Source organism: Cynocephalus volans, chromosome 1 (assembly GCF_027409185.1).
Source record: "Cynocephalus volans isolate mCynVol1 chromosome 1, mCynVol1.pri, whole genome shotgun sequence".
Classification (NCBI taxonomy): Eukaryota; Metazoa; Chordata; class Mammalia; order Dermoptera; family Cynocephalidae; genus Cynocephalus; species Cynocephalus volans.
In genome coordinates, this window is record NC_084460.1 from 254,880,754 (window position 1) to 254,894,418 (window position 13,665).

The window sequence follows — 13,665 nt, forward strand, 5'->3', positions numbered from 1 at the left end:
TAAAAACTGTTGGGAGCATTTGCAAAAATAAGTTCTAAGACCCCATCTTAGCCTACAGAATCAGAATCTCTGAATGTGGAAATTTTGCATTTGTAATCTGGTTAGGACTACTGGATGGTGGCACAGAGGCAACCACAGTTATTGTTCTTCAATTCCATGTTAAAGAACAATGGCATTTTTTTCAAATTTTTCAAGACATGAATTTAAGACCTCCCACAATAATTCAGTCTAATATTCTCCTATTATCCACCCTCCACATTAAATAACAAACAAAGACATGGAGAGTTTCTTTGGTTATGGCTATCCCAAGATAACTACTGAGGTAGCTGAAAACAAAAAGGAAATGATAAAAAGATAGTAGAAGAGCAATTCAAGCATGTAATGGAATATATGTAGTTTGCTGAGAAACAAGGCAGTTGAAAATGAGACATTATCTACTGAACAGTTGGGTTGGCTGAGGTGAATTCATCAGGCAAACAGTATTACAAAAACAGCAATTGGCTGAGGAAGTAGTAAGTTTCAGAGGGACAGTGCAACCAAAAGAATAGCAATGGAAGTGTAGTCTTACATGCATTACAAAAGAAAAATAATCCTATTCATGCATTTACTTCCAAAATTAAATGGATGTATAGTTGCACTGTCCTGCCAGAACAGGTCATTTGTAGGCCATGTTGTGTGGAAAGGTTTCTACTAAATCATACAGATTCTGTGTTGTTTTGGAGTGTGTTTTTGTGTGTGTGTGTGTGTGTGTGTGTGTGTGTGTGTGTGTGTGTGTGTGTGTGTAATTAACTATTAATAGATCTGCAACATAACCAGCACCACCTTAGACAAGCCCAAGTACAAAATGGCACCAACCACCCCCTCTCCTACCTTCCCCCTTCCCTTTACGAGAAGCCTCCTGACTTAAACAGAAACCCCTTTTGCTTCCGCAAGGACGCAGTTCTCCACCCTGATCCATATTAACATAATGCTCCTCCTTTATGGTATCAGCCAGCCCTTGGCACACTATATAAGCTCTACCACCCCCACACCTGGTGCTGTCCCCCATTTTCAGGGCAGCCCTGGGCTGTTCCCCACTTTGAGCACAGCCCGGCAGATTTTCTTCCTTTAATAAAGCTTGAATGGTACCTGGCATCTCCGCTCACTTTCTTTCAACTATTACTTCAATTTCTCATCTGAATGTTTGAGACTTGTCAAAGTACACCTTGAAATATGTATGACTGATAATACACTTGTATTAATCTATCTCTGTTGCTTACAACACAATAACTAGAACTGGGTGATTTATAAGAAAACAAAATTTATTGCTTACAGTTTCAGAGACCGTGAGTCCAAAGTCCAGGGAACACATCTGGGAGGGTCTTCCTTGGGGGTAGCTTTACAGCAGTGCAGGGATCTCACATGTTAGAAAATGACAGAACAGAGAAAGAGAGACTGTCATGTGCTGTTCTTTTAAAGCCCTCAGAACCACACCCTAGACTCCAGTATTAATCCATTCACTACAGCATGGTCCTACAATTTTATCACCTCTTCAAGGCCCCACCTTTCAATTACCATAATAGGATTTCCCATCCTCTCAACACTGTCACAGTGGGGGGAAACTAGCCTGGAACTTTGGGGGGCATAATTTAAGCTTCAGTGAGTGGGGGCATTCAATTCACAGCAGCACTTTATGTATCATATTTATATGTTATTGTTCTTTTTGATTTGAGTCTGTCCATAGTGTACCCTAGGCTATAAACATTTCACCAAGTTCATGTAACATAATCTACTAAATCATTCTCTTATTAGTGAACATTTAGAATGCTTCAAGTTTTTCATTAATTGATAGAAAGTTTAAGTATTTAGAAAATACAAAATGATTGATGCAGTATATAGAGAGAACATCTTTAGTTTTTAGAATTGTCAATTTAACAGTGCCATGTCCTTAGAAAAGCACAAAATATAAAAACTTAAAACACTACAAGATGACTACCACTAATATCCTAAATGTGTGGGGTATGTGTTTGTGTGTAAAGAGGGACAGAGAGAGGGATCATGTAAATGCAAATGTGGCATGTTATCAGTTGGCTAGCTGAAGAGTGTATGGATAGGCATTGCAACTTTTACTTTAACCTAAATCTTTATTTTCATTAGTTTCGAGGAATTTTTTGATTTCCTGTTTAAGTTCTTCTTGGACCCATAGGTCCTTCAGGAGCATGTTGTTTAATTTCCATGTAGTTGTATAGTTTCCAGAGTTTCACTTGTTATTGATTTCTAGTTTCAATCTGTTGTGGTCTGAAAAGAAACTTGAAATGATTTCAGTTTTTTTATATTTGTTGAGACTTGATTTGTGACCTGACATGTGATCTATCCTGGAGAATGTTCCATGTGCTTGATGAGAAGAATGTACATTCTGTAGCTGTTGATGAAATGTTCTGCAGATATCTGCCAGCTCCAGTTGGTCTAAAGTGTAGCTTAAATCCTGTTTTTCTCTGTTGATTTGTTGCTTAGATGATCTTTCTGATGTTGAGGGAGAGGTGTTCATGACCCTACTGTTATCGTATTTGGGTCCATCTCTTTCTTTAAGTCTAATAGTGTTTGCTTTACATATCTGGGTGCTCTGGTGGGGGGTTTATATATATATTTATAATCATTATATCTTCTTACTGGATATATCCCTTTAGCATTATATAATGGCCTTTTTTTCTCTTTTTATGGTTTTTGATTTAAAGTCTGCTTTATCTAATATAAGAATAGCTACTCATGCTTGTATTTGGTTTCCATTTCCGTAGTATATCTTTTTCCATACCTTTACTCTTGGTCTGTGTTTATCTTTATAGGTGAGGTGAGTCTCTTGAAGACAGCATATAGTTGGGTCTAGCTGTTTAATCCACTCAGTCAGTCTGTGTCTTTTGAATGAGGAATTTAACCTGTTTATATGTAGGGTCGTTATTGAAAGGTATTTTCTTACTCCTGGCATTTTGTCACTTTTCATTTGGATGTTTAAAGTATCTTTTGTTCCTTTCTTTCCGTTTTTTTATTTGTCTTCTGTGTTTGTTGGTTTTTTGGTAAGATATAGTTTCTTTGTCTTTCGTGTCTGCATTTTTGCTCTGCAAGTGGGTTTTGTTCTTTCTTGCTTATTCACGGTAGTCATTATCATTTTTTGGATTCCAGATGCAGGACTCCCTTGAGGATTTCTTGTAGGGCTGGTTCTGTCATAGTGATCTCTCATGGTTTTTGTTTGTCTAGAAAATACACTATTTCTCCCTCATTTCTGAAGGCTAACCTTGCTGGTTATAGTATTCTTGGCTGGCAATTTTTTTTTCTTTCTTTATTTTTTCTTTATTTTTATTTTGAATATATCATTCCATTATCTTATGGCCTACAGGATTTCTGTTGAGAAGTCTGCTGTTAGTCTGAAGGGGACTTTCTTATAATTGACTTTATGCTTTTCTCTTGCTGCTTTTAGGTTCCCTTTTTGTCTTTGAGTTTTGCTCATTTGACTATAATGTGTTTCAGATTGGACATTTTTGTATGAATATATTTGGAGATCTTTGAGCCTCCTAGATCTGAAGGTCTGTGTCTCTTCCTATACCTGGGAAATTTCAACTGTTATTTCATTGAATAGATTTTCAATGCCTTTCCCTTTTTTCTCCCCTTCTGGAAAACATGTGGTTTGGATATTTGTCTGACCTTTTAAATGAGACTATTCCTTCTAATGAAAGACATGTGAAATCTCTTTTAAAGACTTCTGTCAACCAGTTAGGCCATCATATCTGTTTGCTTTTTCTTTTCTGGCTTCCTGACCACTTGGGGACACCTACCCTTATGAAACCCAATTAACCAGTAACTTATGATTTGTCAGATTATTTGTTCTATCTGCTCTCCTGATCTTTTGTGTTTCACCTGAAATATAAAGAAAAATTTCCTGTAAATGCCTGTAAACATGAAAATGGAAATATGAAAAATTTACAGAAAAATCATAGTGGGTAATATTGTAGAGTGAAGAAAAAGTAAGGTAGATAGAGTCAAAAATTGACCAGGGCTTAGAAAAAGTCTGTGGTTGGTAATAAAATAATAAAGGTAAAAGTGACAAGGAAGTGGATGATTGCCACCTACTATTTTTATCATTGGAAAATCATGTTTTCAGATTTCTACCAATAATCATCCCCCATTGATAACCTGTCAACCATAACATTCTGTTTCCTAAGGTTTTCCTATCAAATCTTCATGCTGCTCCCAACCTAAACCCCATTTACAAACTATCAGTGAGGTGGCATTCAACTCAACATGATTAGCCAGTTGACTGTTGATCATCCTATCTTGACTTACCCTGATAAATAATATCATTGCTTTTTTTCTCATCTGAAAGTCTTAATTTTCTATACTGAATAGCTAATTTTTAAGACACTCAATTGAAGTTCTCCCAAAATATGTCTTCTGAACTTTCAATGGGAAAGTAGCATCTCTTTTTATCCCTAACTAACCTGAAGAGCAATCTTGGAGTTTAAAAATCTTTGAGATGTTTTATACGTTCACTTATATTACATATGAATATAGAGTGAATATCTCTTACTCATATATAGAAAATACCATTTTTAAATCCATTTACAAATGTAGGTCATCTAAAACAGGGACTTACAAGCTCTTCTGAGTATCATTGCCCCCAGGACATCCCTCAAACTGATTGCTGGAGTCCACCCAGGCCTTTCAGAATCCCAATCTTCAGAGAAAGGCTTGTTATGTGTATATATGCACATAGAAAGAAAGACAGAGAAACAGAGAGAAAACATGACCTTCCCAGGTAACTCTGATACAGCCTTTTCACAGACGTGAATTTAGAAACCACTATTTGAGAAGACATGAGTGAACCAGGAAAAAAATCTTTTCTTCATTTTATTTTAGCTATAAGCTTTAATTTAGGAAAAAAAGACAACTAAATATGATGCTCCTAAAGTAAATTTATTTATAGTTAAATATACATGTGTGAGACAAGATTTTAAAATACATTATTAATCTAATGTGGACTTTCTTTATAGAAAATAAAATCTCTATTTTCTTTCCCACTTGGATGGATGAAAATGGAAGCAAAGCAACCTCAGTAATAATTGGCTCCTATACATTTCTTTCTGTGTCTTTTCCTTTTCTGCATTTCTCACTTGTCCTCCAGATAAAGATGATGTGGTGCTGGAAACAGGTGGTGTGGATGAATTGAGGATAAAAACATTTACTGATTTTTTGTTTCAACTCTAATAAACTATCATTAATATTGAAGGGTATGTGTTTTCTTACTGCGTTTTATTTTGTTTCCTAATCTCCTTATCCTGTCTCACCAAACTTTAGTGCTGTATTTAAAATTCATAAAGATCTATTAAAAGCACAGCAAAAAATCTTACAAAAATAATGAAATTACAACTTTCAACTCCCTAGTCTTTTGTAGAAAGATACCTTTGCTAATATAAACAAGCATTAGGTTACTATCAATTGTTTATAACCAAAGCCTTTCCGTGATCATACTAGTTGGTGAGTGAATGAGGGACTGTGTAGATTTCATCACCAGCTATGTAAAGGAATCTTTTTCTATATCATATAGCAATGATATTTCCTCTTTATGTCTCATTAACATATTGTATGATTAATAAACTGTTGCAGACCTCCTATCAGTATTTGCAAGCTACAGTGCAGCTAACGGATAGCCTTAGCTATTTGACTGACTGTATTGACATTAAAACAAAAAAATATGTTAATGAGAAAGGAGACTGGTCAGTCCAACAAAATATAGGAAAAGGATACTCTCTGGCAAACGTGGTCATTGTTCATATTAACTTTGACCACATGAAATGGAAGATGCCCTCAAGAAAATCTTAAGTAAGTTGAGTACCCCTTTTTGGCATTGATTCACCCAGCTGTTGAAATGAATGGATCAAGCTATCTGGTAATTATGATAAGCATTATTATCATACAATATAGTTTCTCATTTTAATTTTCATGCTTACCAAGCAGCTCTTTGATGACTTACCATTTGACTTCTATGCAGGGAAAGAATGCATTGCTGTAAGCAAATTATCTTAGCATTTATTTATATATGTCATTTTATGTACTCATTTTTGGTCTGATGAACAGTAATGTGAATTAGAGTGATAGATCAGATCCCAGAAAGCTTACAAATCAAACTCTGAGCTTGGAAGGATAAGGATCTCTACATCAGTGATACTTACCTTGACCCAAATCTTTGAGATTCTGACTCAGCTGGGATAAAGACAAGGATAAAGACACCCCAGGTATTTGTGCTACAGGTAGTCTGAAACCATCTTTAGAGAAACACTATTATTTTATAAGCTAAAATAAGGCTTTCTGGGGAGACATTCAGCCAGTCTTACTTGGGTGAAACTACAATTGCTTCCATCCCCAATCTTTTACACTAAGTAATGCAGGTGACTTGAGTTTCTGTATAATAATATGACTAATCTTATGCATATAAGTGAAGTGTTAAATGCTTGATCTTTATTTTAAAAAATATTTAATTATTTACATTATGTAAATATTTTTATGTTGATTAAGAATATACCTGCTATTTTGTGAGGTTGTGTAACCATGAAGATACATAAAATAAAATTTAATAAGAAGGGCCGAGCCCGTGGCGCACTCGTGAGAGTGCGGCGCTGGGAGCGTAGCGACGCTCCCACCGCGGGTTCGGATCCTATATAGGAATGGCCAGTGCACTCACTGGCTGAGTGCCGGTCACGAAAAAGACAAAAAAAAAAAAAATTTAATAAGAAAACTAAAGATGACATGGTAGTATGTTTCACACAAAATTGTGTGCAGATAGGCCTGTGTTCTAAACTGTAATACTTGTTAGTAACAGTGAGATAAAATGAAAAGTGTTCTGTTTTAAAAGGACTCTGCTAATTCTGTAATCTTGTAGCAGTAACTTAATCTCTCTGGACCTCAGTGTCCTCCTGTGTAAACTTGTAGGGTTTAAAGTATACAGTCTCTTAAGATCCTTTGTAGTTCAGATAGTCCATGAACCTCTGATCCTCTTGTGTTATGCTTATGTTTCTCTAGATACTGTTGAAATGAATATCTTAGTTTAATGCTGAGTCAGGATGTGCATCTACATTATGTATTTGTTTAAGTTTAGGGTGTATGTAATTATAAAACAAAAGCTTAACAGATGACTGTTCAACTTTTAAAGTCACAAGTTATACGTTATTAACACAAGCTGGTATTTCAGAAAATGGAAAAGAATCCCATCAACTATGTTTATTTCCATCTGTGTTCACAGGAAGTTCAACACAATTGCCAGCTTCATAGAATATCATTTTGTGCAGATGATAAAACTGACAAGAGGATATTTACTTTCATATGCAAAGATTCTGAGTCAAATAAACATTTGTGCTATGTATTTGACAGCGAAAAGTGTGTAAGTATGCCAGATGTTTTAGGGTGGTTTGTTCTGTTTTACAAGCCAGGAATTGTCTTGTTTCTGGCATTAGTAAAGTATTTGGAAATGAAAAAAGGTCTGCAAATACTTAACTGCACTAATAGATTCATCCTGTCATGAGAATATGCTTGAAGATTTCATCCATAACTAAATTCTCATGTTACTGACATAAGCTTGCATGGAAATTTCTTTTGTTACAATGTCATGCCTGCTTATGTTATGCATTTATTTCTCTTATTTATAATCATTTAATTTATTTTAAAATTTTAATCTCAAATATGATTTAGCAATATGCACATAATACAAAGAGTGCTGGTGAGCAAAAGTGTTTTGTTTTTCTTTCCCTGAAATGTGATGGATTTGATGAAAATAAATATTGTAATTCCCAGGAAATAAAATCTGTATGACTCTTCAAAAAATTTCCAGTATTTGCAAATTTGGTTTTTGATGTTCATTATTCAGAAAACTTAATATAATGAAAGGTAATAGAATCATGTGTGTATGTTCATGCATGTGTGTGCGTGTGAGTGTGTTTGCTCTGAATGTAATCTGAAGTTCTTAGCAAGTCAGCACAACTAGGAAATTCCAAAGTTAAGTTCTGCAGCAGTTCTTTAATCATCTGGAACCTTAAGGAAAACCATGTGTCCCGATTATAAGCATAAGCTAATTCTAATGATAACCTAGTCTGAATTCCTGTTACAAAACATAAGAAGTAAGTTCCAAGCACACATTGCAGCCACTGATGGCTTCAATGAATGAAGACCATCTAACCTCAACAGCATTATTTGTTTAGAAAGGAAATAAGACTACTTTATCTATTTGCTAATTTTTCTTGCTATCAAAAATAGCAGAGGACTAATGTTATCACTATTATTATAATTTATTTATCTGGTATCAGTATGTGAACTTTTTGAGACCAAATACCTTTTTATTTGTCCATGTAACTCCTACGTCAAGTGGACAATAGATGCTCAGTCAATTTTTCCTTAAGGAAAAGACCATGTTGAACATTTCCCAAATGTAGAGCAAGTTATTTTCTGAAACTTTCAAATTATAGTGCTATAAAAAGTCAAGCTAATGCACTAAGCTACTTGGCATCATAATACCTTTTGAGAATTTGGTGAACATTATGATACATCTCATCAGAACAGTGTGCTTACCCATATAAGACAATATTATGTGTACAAAAAGGAATTTTATGTGAATTTCAAATTGTTTGTGAAATATATCCTGTTGAATGAATGTATTATGTTTACATATTTCAAGTGCTTCTTAGCCATGATTGTTTGCAGATGTTTTTCTCAATGTGATTGAGAAGATTAAAGTTGATATTTGTTGAATATCTTCTACGTGTAAGATAAAATAACCTTTTAGCACTTTCACCAAGCAGAAAATTCAGTTTTCCTTTTTCGTGCCTTACATATAGAAATAAACTTCTTTGAGGTCCTTTCGAAATATTCATAATTTGGGTTCACTGTACATATTAGTCTTCTCATAGATTTGTGCCATTTGTTTTATCTTTCTTTGATCCCCATCCAAATTTGTTGCATAAACATTTAAAATATAAGCTTGCTAGAACCCCTGTGTAGTTAAATTTTTTTCTTTTTTAAAAAAATTTATTTTTAATTGTACATACTTATGGAGTACAACAGGATATTTCAATACATATATACATTGTGTAATAATCAAACCAGGGTAATTAACATATTCATCATCTTAAACATTCACAATCATTAGTGTATGTAAAAATCATAAGGGATGTCTTTTAAAATACAGTTTTTGAGGTCTCACTTCAAGAAAAAGTTCTTATTGATTGGGGATGAAATCCAGAAAATCTACATTTAGCAGTTTCACCAAGTGATTCAATTGCAGGTAGATGATAATTTTGGCTTCGAAAAGGGTCTAAGATATCTCTCCAACTATAAGTTGCCATCACCTTCATGACTTCAAAAAGGACATGTTTTCTCAAAATTTCATTATTTCTTCTCCACTATGAGGTTTTATTGGCTGTAATTGTAATAATGACTATACTTATAAAATTAATTTTATATGTATCTGAAATTTTTGATATGCCATCTTACTTCTCATTTTAAATAGTTAATTATAGGATATTAAAACAGGAAATAAATTATATCCTGATGGGCACAATTCTTTCTTCTCATTTTAAGAAACCAAGGCCAGAGAGGTTAACTGTTTCCCAAAGTTACAAAACTAAGTTGTAACACAATCAGAACTAAAATCTAAGATGTTAGATTCCCATTGTTGCATTTGTCCCTTCATACAATTTTTGTTCTCATAACTGTAACCCATTTCAGAGTCCATTTGCTCTTATTGGGGCTTGTATCTTATTCACTCATTGTATCTTATCTTTCCAGTCCTTCCTTCTGTGCAATTGTTGAGAGTTTGAAAGATAAATGAAACCTATCCTAGTATGCCACAAAACTGGAATTCACTACTCTATTAACAATATCTTGTTGCATTAAAGAGTCTTCCTCCCTCCACGGTGACAGTGAGGACCACATAGAAAACCAGAATGCTCAATCCTGCCAAGTGAGGAAGCTGAACCTCTATCTTCACCAGGCACTAATGAGGCAGTGCTTATTCACCCTATTGCCTACTGGAATTGTGTCAAAGGTGGCCACCTAAAACAGAAGGTCTAAATAATTCCCAGAATTTCAAAATGTAATATATCCAGATTCAACTGAAAATCACTCTTTATACCAAGAAACAGGAAGATCTTAAACTAAATTATAACCACAACTAGTATATCTCAACACTATGTCAGACATCTTATAATTCTAAGACAAATATTTGAAATAAACCAGCATAAAACATAATAAAATGAGCAATTACAAGCATGTTTGAAACAAGTGAAAAAGTAAAAAGTCCTATCAAGAAAACAGAAAATCTAAGCGATGAAATAGAAAATATAAAGAAAACCCACCTGGAAATATTACAACTGAAAAATATAATAACCACCTAAAAAAAATCAATGTATGGGCTTACCAGCAGAATAGAGGGGAGAGAGAAAAGAATCAGTGACTTGGAAGACTGACAAATAGGAAATGCCCAATCTGTACAACACACAGATAACAGGCACATGTGAGATAACTGGCAGGCACACACCAATACACTAACAAAAACAAAACAGAATCTCAGGGACTGTAGAACTGTAACAGAATATCTAACATTTGTGTGTCATCGAAGTCCTGGAAAGAGAGAAGAAAAAAGACAGCCTTAAAAATAATAAAGAAATAATAGTTGAAAAATTCCCAAATTTGTCAAATGACATAAACCTATAGATTTTAAAAATTGCACTCCAAACAGGATTAATCCAAATAACTGACACCAAGACATATCATAGTCAAACTTCTGAAAATCAGGAGTTAACCCCACTGCTGCCAAAGATACTGCAGACACAAGGGAGACAGTTGCAGCTGTTGGTGCCACTGCCACCCCCATGAGGTAACCCCACTGTTGCCAAGACACTGCAAATGCAAGGGAGACAGCTTCAGCCACCAACACTGCTGCCATCACCATAAAGTAAATCAACTGACACCAAAGAAACTGCAGACTCAGGGGAGGCAGTTGCAACTACTGGTGCTGCTGCCACACCCACGAGGTAACCTCACTGCCACAAAGGACACCTCAGACATTAGGGAGGCAGTTTGAGCCACCACTGGGTGCCATTGCTGCCCCCACAATGTAACCCCACTGCCACCGAGAACACAACCAAGGACACCACAGAGAGAAGGGATGCAGTTGCAGCCACGGGGCTTGCTGCCATCCCCACAAGGTAACCCAACTGCTGCCAAAGACACCATAGATGCCAAAGAGACAGTTGCAGCTGAGGGTGCTGCTGCCATTGTGAGGTAATTCCACTGTAACTGTGGACACCATAACTGATTGGGCCACGACTGTGGACTCCACAACCAAGTGGGTGGCTGCTGCAACTACCACTGTTGCAGGTGCTGTCACTACCGGTGCTGCCTGGCAGCTACCATCATCACACAAGCAGCCCTCCACAACCACCACCACAAACACAAGGGTGGCCTGCTATCACAGCAGCAGCTGCAGCAGCCACTGCCACTGTGCAGGTGGACCACCAGCCACTGAACTGAATTGACACAATGAAGTTCACCAGTGGAGTTCAGGGAAGGAGAGTAATAGAAGGAACTGCTCTACTGAATGTCCAGACATTGACACAGAGATACTAGAAATATGAAAAATCAAGAAAATATGAGCCCACCAAAGGAATGCAGTAACTCTCAATAACCAGACCCCATAGAATAGGAAACCCCTGAAATGACTGAAAAGTAATTCTGAGTAAAAATTTTAGGAAACTCAATGAGGTACAAGAAGATGCGATTAGATGACACAAAAAACTGAGCAAATCTATCCAGGATATGAAGGAGGAAATTTACAAAGCGATTAATACTTTAGAAAAGAATGTAGTGGAACTCTAGGAGTCAGTTAATCAAATAAAAACAAAACTGAGGTCTTATGCAGGAGGCTAGAGCCACCAAAAGAAAGAATTTCTTATCCTGAAAACAGTCCCTTCAGAATAACTCAGGTAGATGAAAAAACAAAAGGAAAAAAGAATTTTACAAAATGAAGAAAATCAAAGAGAGATGGCATATAATCTTAACACAAACATCCAAGTCATGAGTATTCCTGAAGGGGAGGTAAAAGGAAAAGATATTCATTGAGAAGATATGCAATGAAATAACAGCAGAAAACATCCCAGGTTTAGGAAGAAACATGGACCTTCAGATTGAGGAGGTTCAAAGATCCCCAAACAGATTCAGCTCAAAAAAATCCTCTCTGAGGCACATTATAGTCAAACTGGTAAAACTCAAAGACAGAGAGAAGCTAAACAACAGCAAGAGAAAAGCATCAATCATTTATAAGGGAGTCCCCATCAGACTAACAGCAGATTTCTCAATAAAACTCTACAGGTCAGAAGAGAATGGGATAATGTATTCAAAATCCTAAAAGAAAAAAAAAATGCTGGCCAAGAATACCATACCCAGCAAGGCTATCTTTCAGAAATGAAGGAGAAATAGTGTATTTCCCAGACAAACAAAAACTATAAGAGTTCACCACAACATAACCACCCCTACAAGAAATCCTCAAGGGAGTTCTGCATCTGGAATCCAAAAAATGATAATCACTACCATGAATACAAAGGAAAGAACAAAACCCATTGGTAGAACAAAGATATAAATGAAAAAGACAAAGAAACTGTATCTTGCCACCTCTAAAAACCAAAAAACACCAAAGACAAACAATAAAAGGGAAAGAAAGAATCAAAATATATATAAAACATCCAAATGAAAATTGATAAAATACCAGATGTAAGACAATACTTTTCAGTAACAACCATAAATGTAAATGGATAAAATTCCCCACTCAAAAGACACAGGCTGATGGATTAGATTAAAAAGCTAGACCCAAATGTATGTTGTCTGCAAGAGACTCACCTAACCCCTAAAGACACACACAAACTAAGAGTGAATGGACAGAAAAAGATATACCACACAAATGGAAATCAAAAACAAGCAAGAGTAGCTATTCTTATATTAAATAAAACAGACTTTAAACCAAGAACTATAAGAAGAGAAAAAGAAGGCCACTATATAATGATAAAGGGATCTATACAGTAAGAAGACATAACAATCATAATTATATATGCACCCAATATTGCAGCACCCAGATATACAAAGTTAATACTATTAGACCTAAGGAAAGCGATAGATCAAAATACGGTAATTGTTCGGGACCTGAACACCCCTCTGTCAAAATTGGACAGATCATCTAGGCAACAAATCAACAGAAAAACACAGGATTTAAACCATACTTTAGACCAATTGAATTTGGCAGATACCAACAGAACATTTCATCCACAACCACAGAATATACTTTCTTCTTGTCAGCATATGGAACATTCACCAGGATAGACAATGTGTTAGGTCACAAATAAAGTCTCAACAAATTTTTAAAAACTAAAATCATCTCAAGTATCTTTTCAGACCACAACAAATTAAAACTAGAAATGATAACAAGCAAAAGTCTGGAAACTATACAAACACATGGAAATTAATTAACATACTCCTGAATGACATATAGGCCCAAGAAGAAATTAAACAGGAAATCAAAAAATTTCTCAAAACTAATGAAAATAAAGATATGTCATACCAAAACCTGTGGGATGCTGGAAAAGCAGTTCTATGAAGGAA

General features: G+C 35.4%; 1 protein-coding gene across 5 annotated transcripts in view; it reads left to right on the top strand.

The window, feature by feature from the left end:
* The window catches only part of GULP1 (GULP PTB domain containing engulfment adaptor 1), a 282,987-nt gene that overhangs the window by 232,682 nt on the left and 36,640 nt on the right, over positions 1–13,665 (top strand). For all 5 annotated transcript variants that reach the window (XM_063101617.1, XM_063101641.1, XM_063101634.1 and 2 more), the window contains one exon: positions 7,268–7,405. In XM_063101617.1, the coding sequence (XP_062957687.1) occupies positions 7,268–7,405 (138 nt within the window). The remainder of the gene's footprint in view (positions 1–7,267; positions 7,406–13,665) is intronic.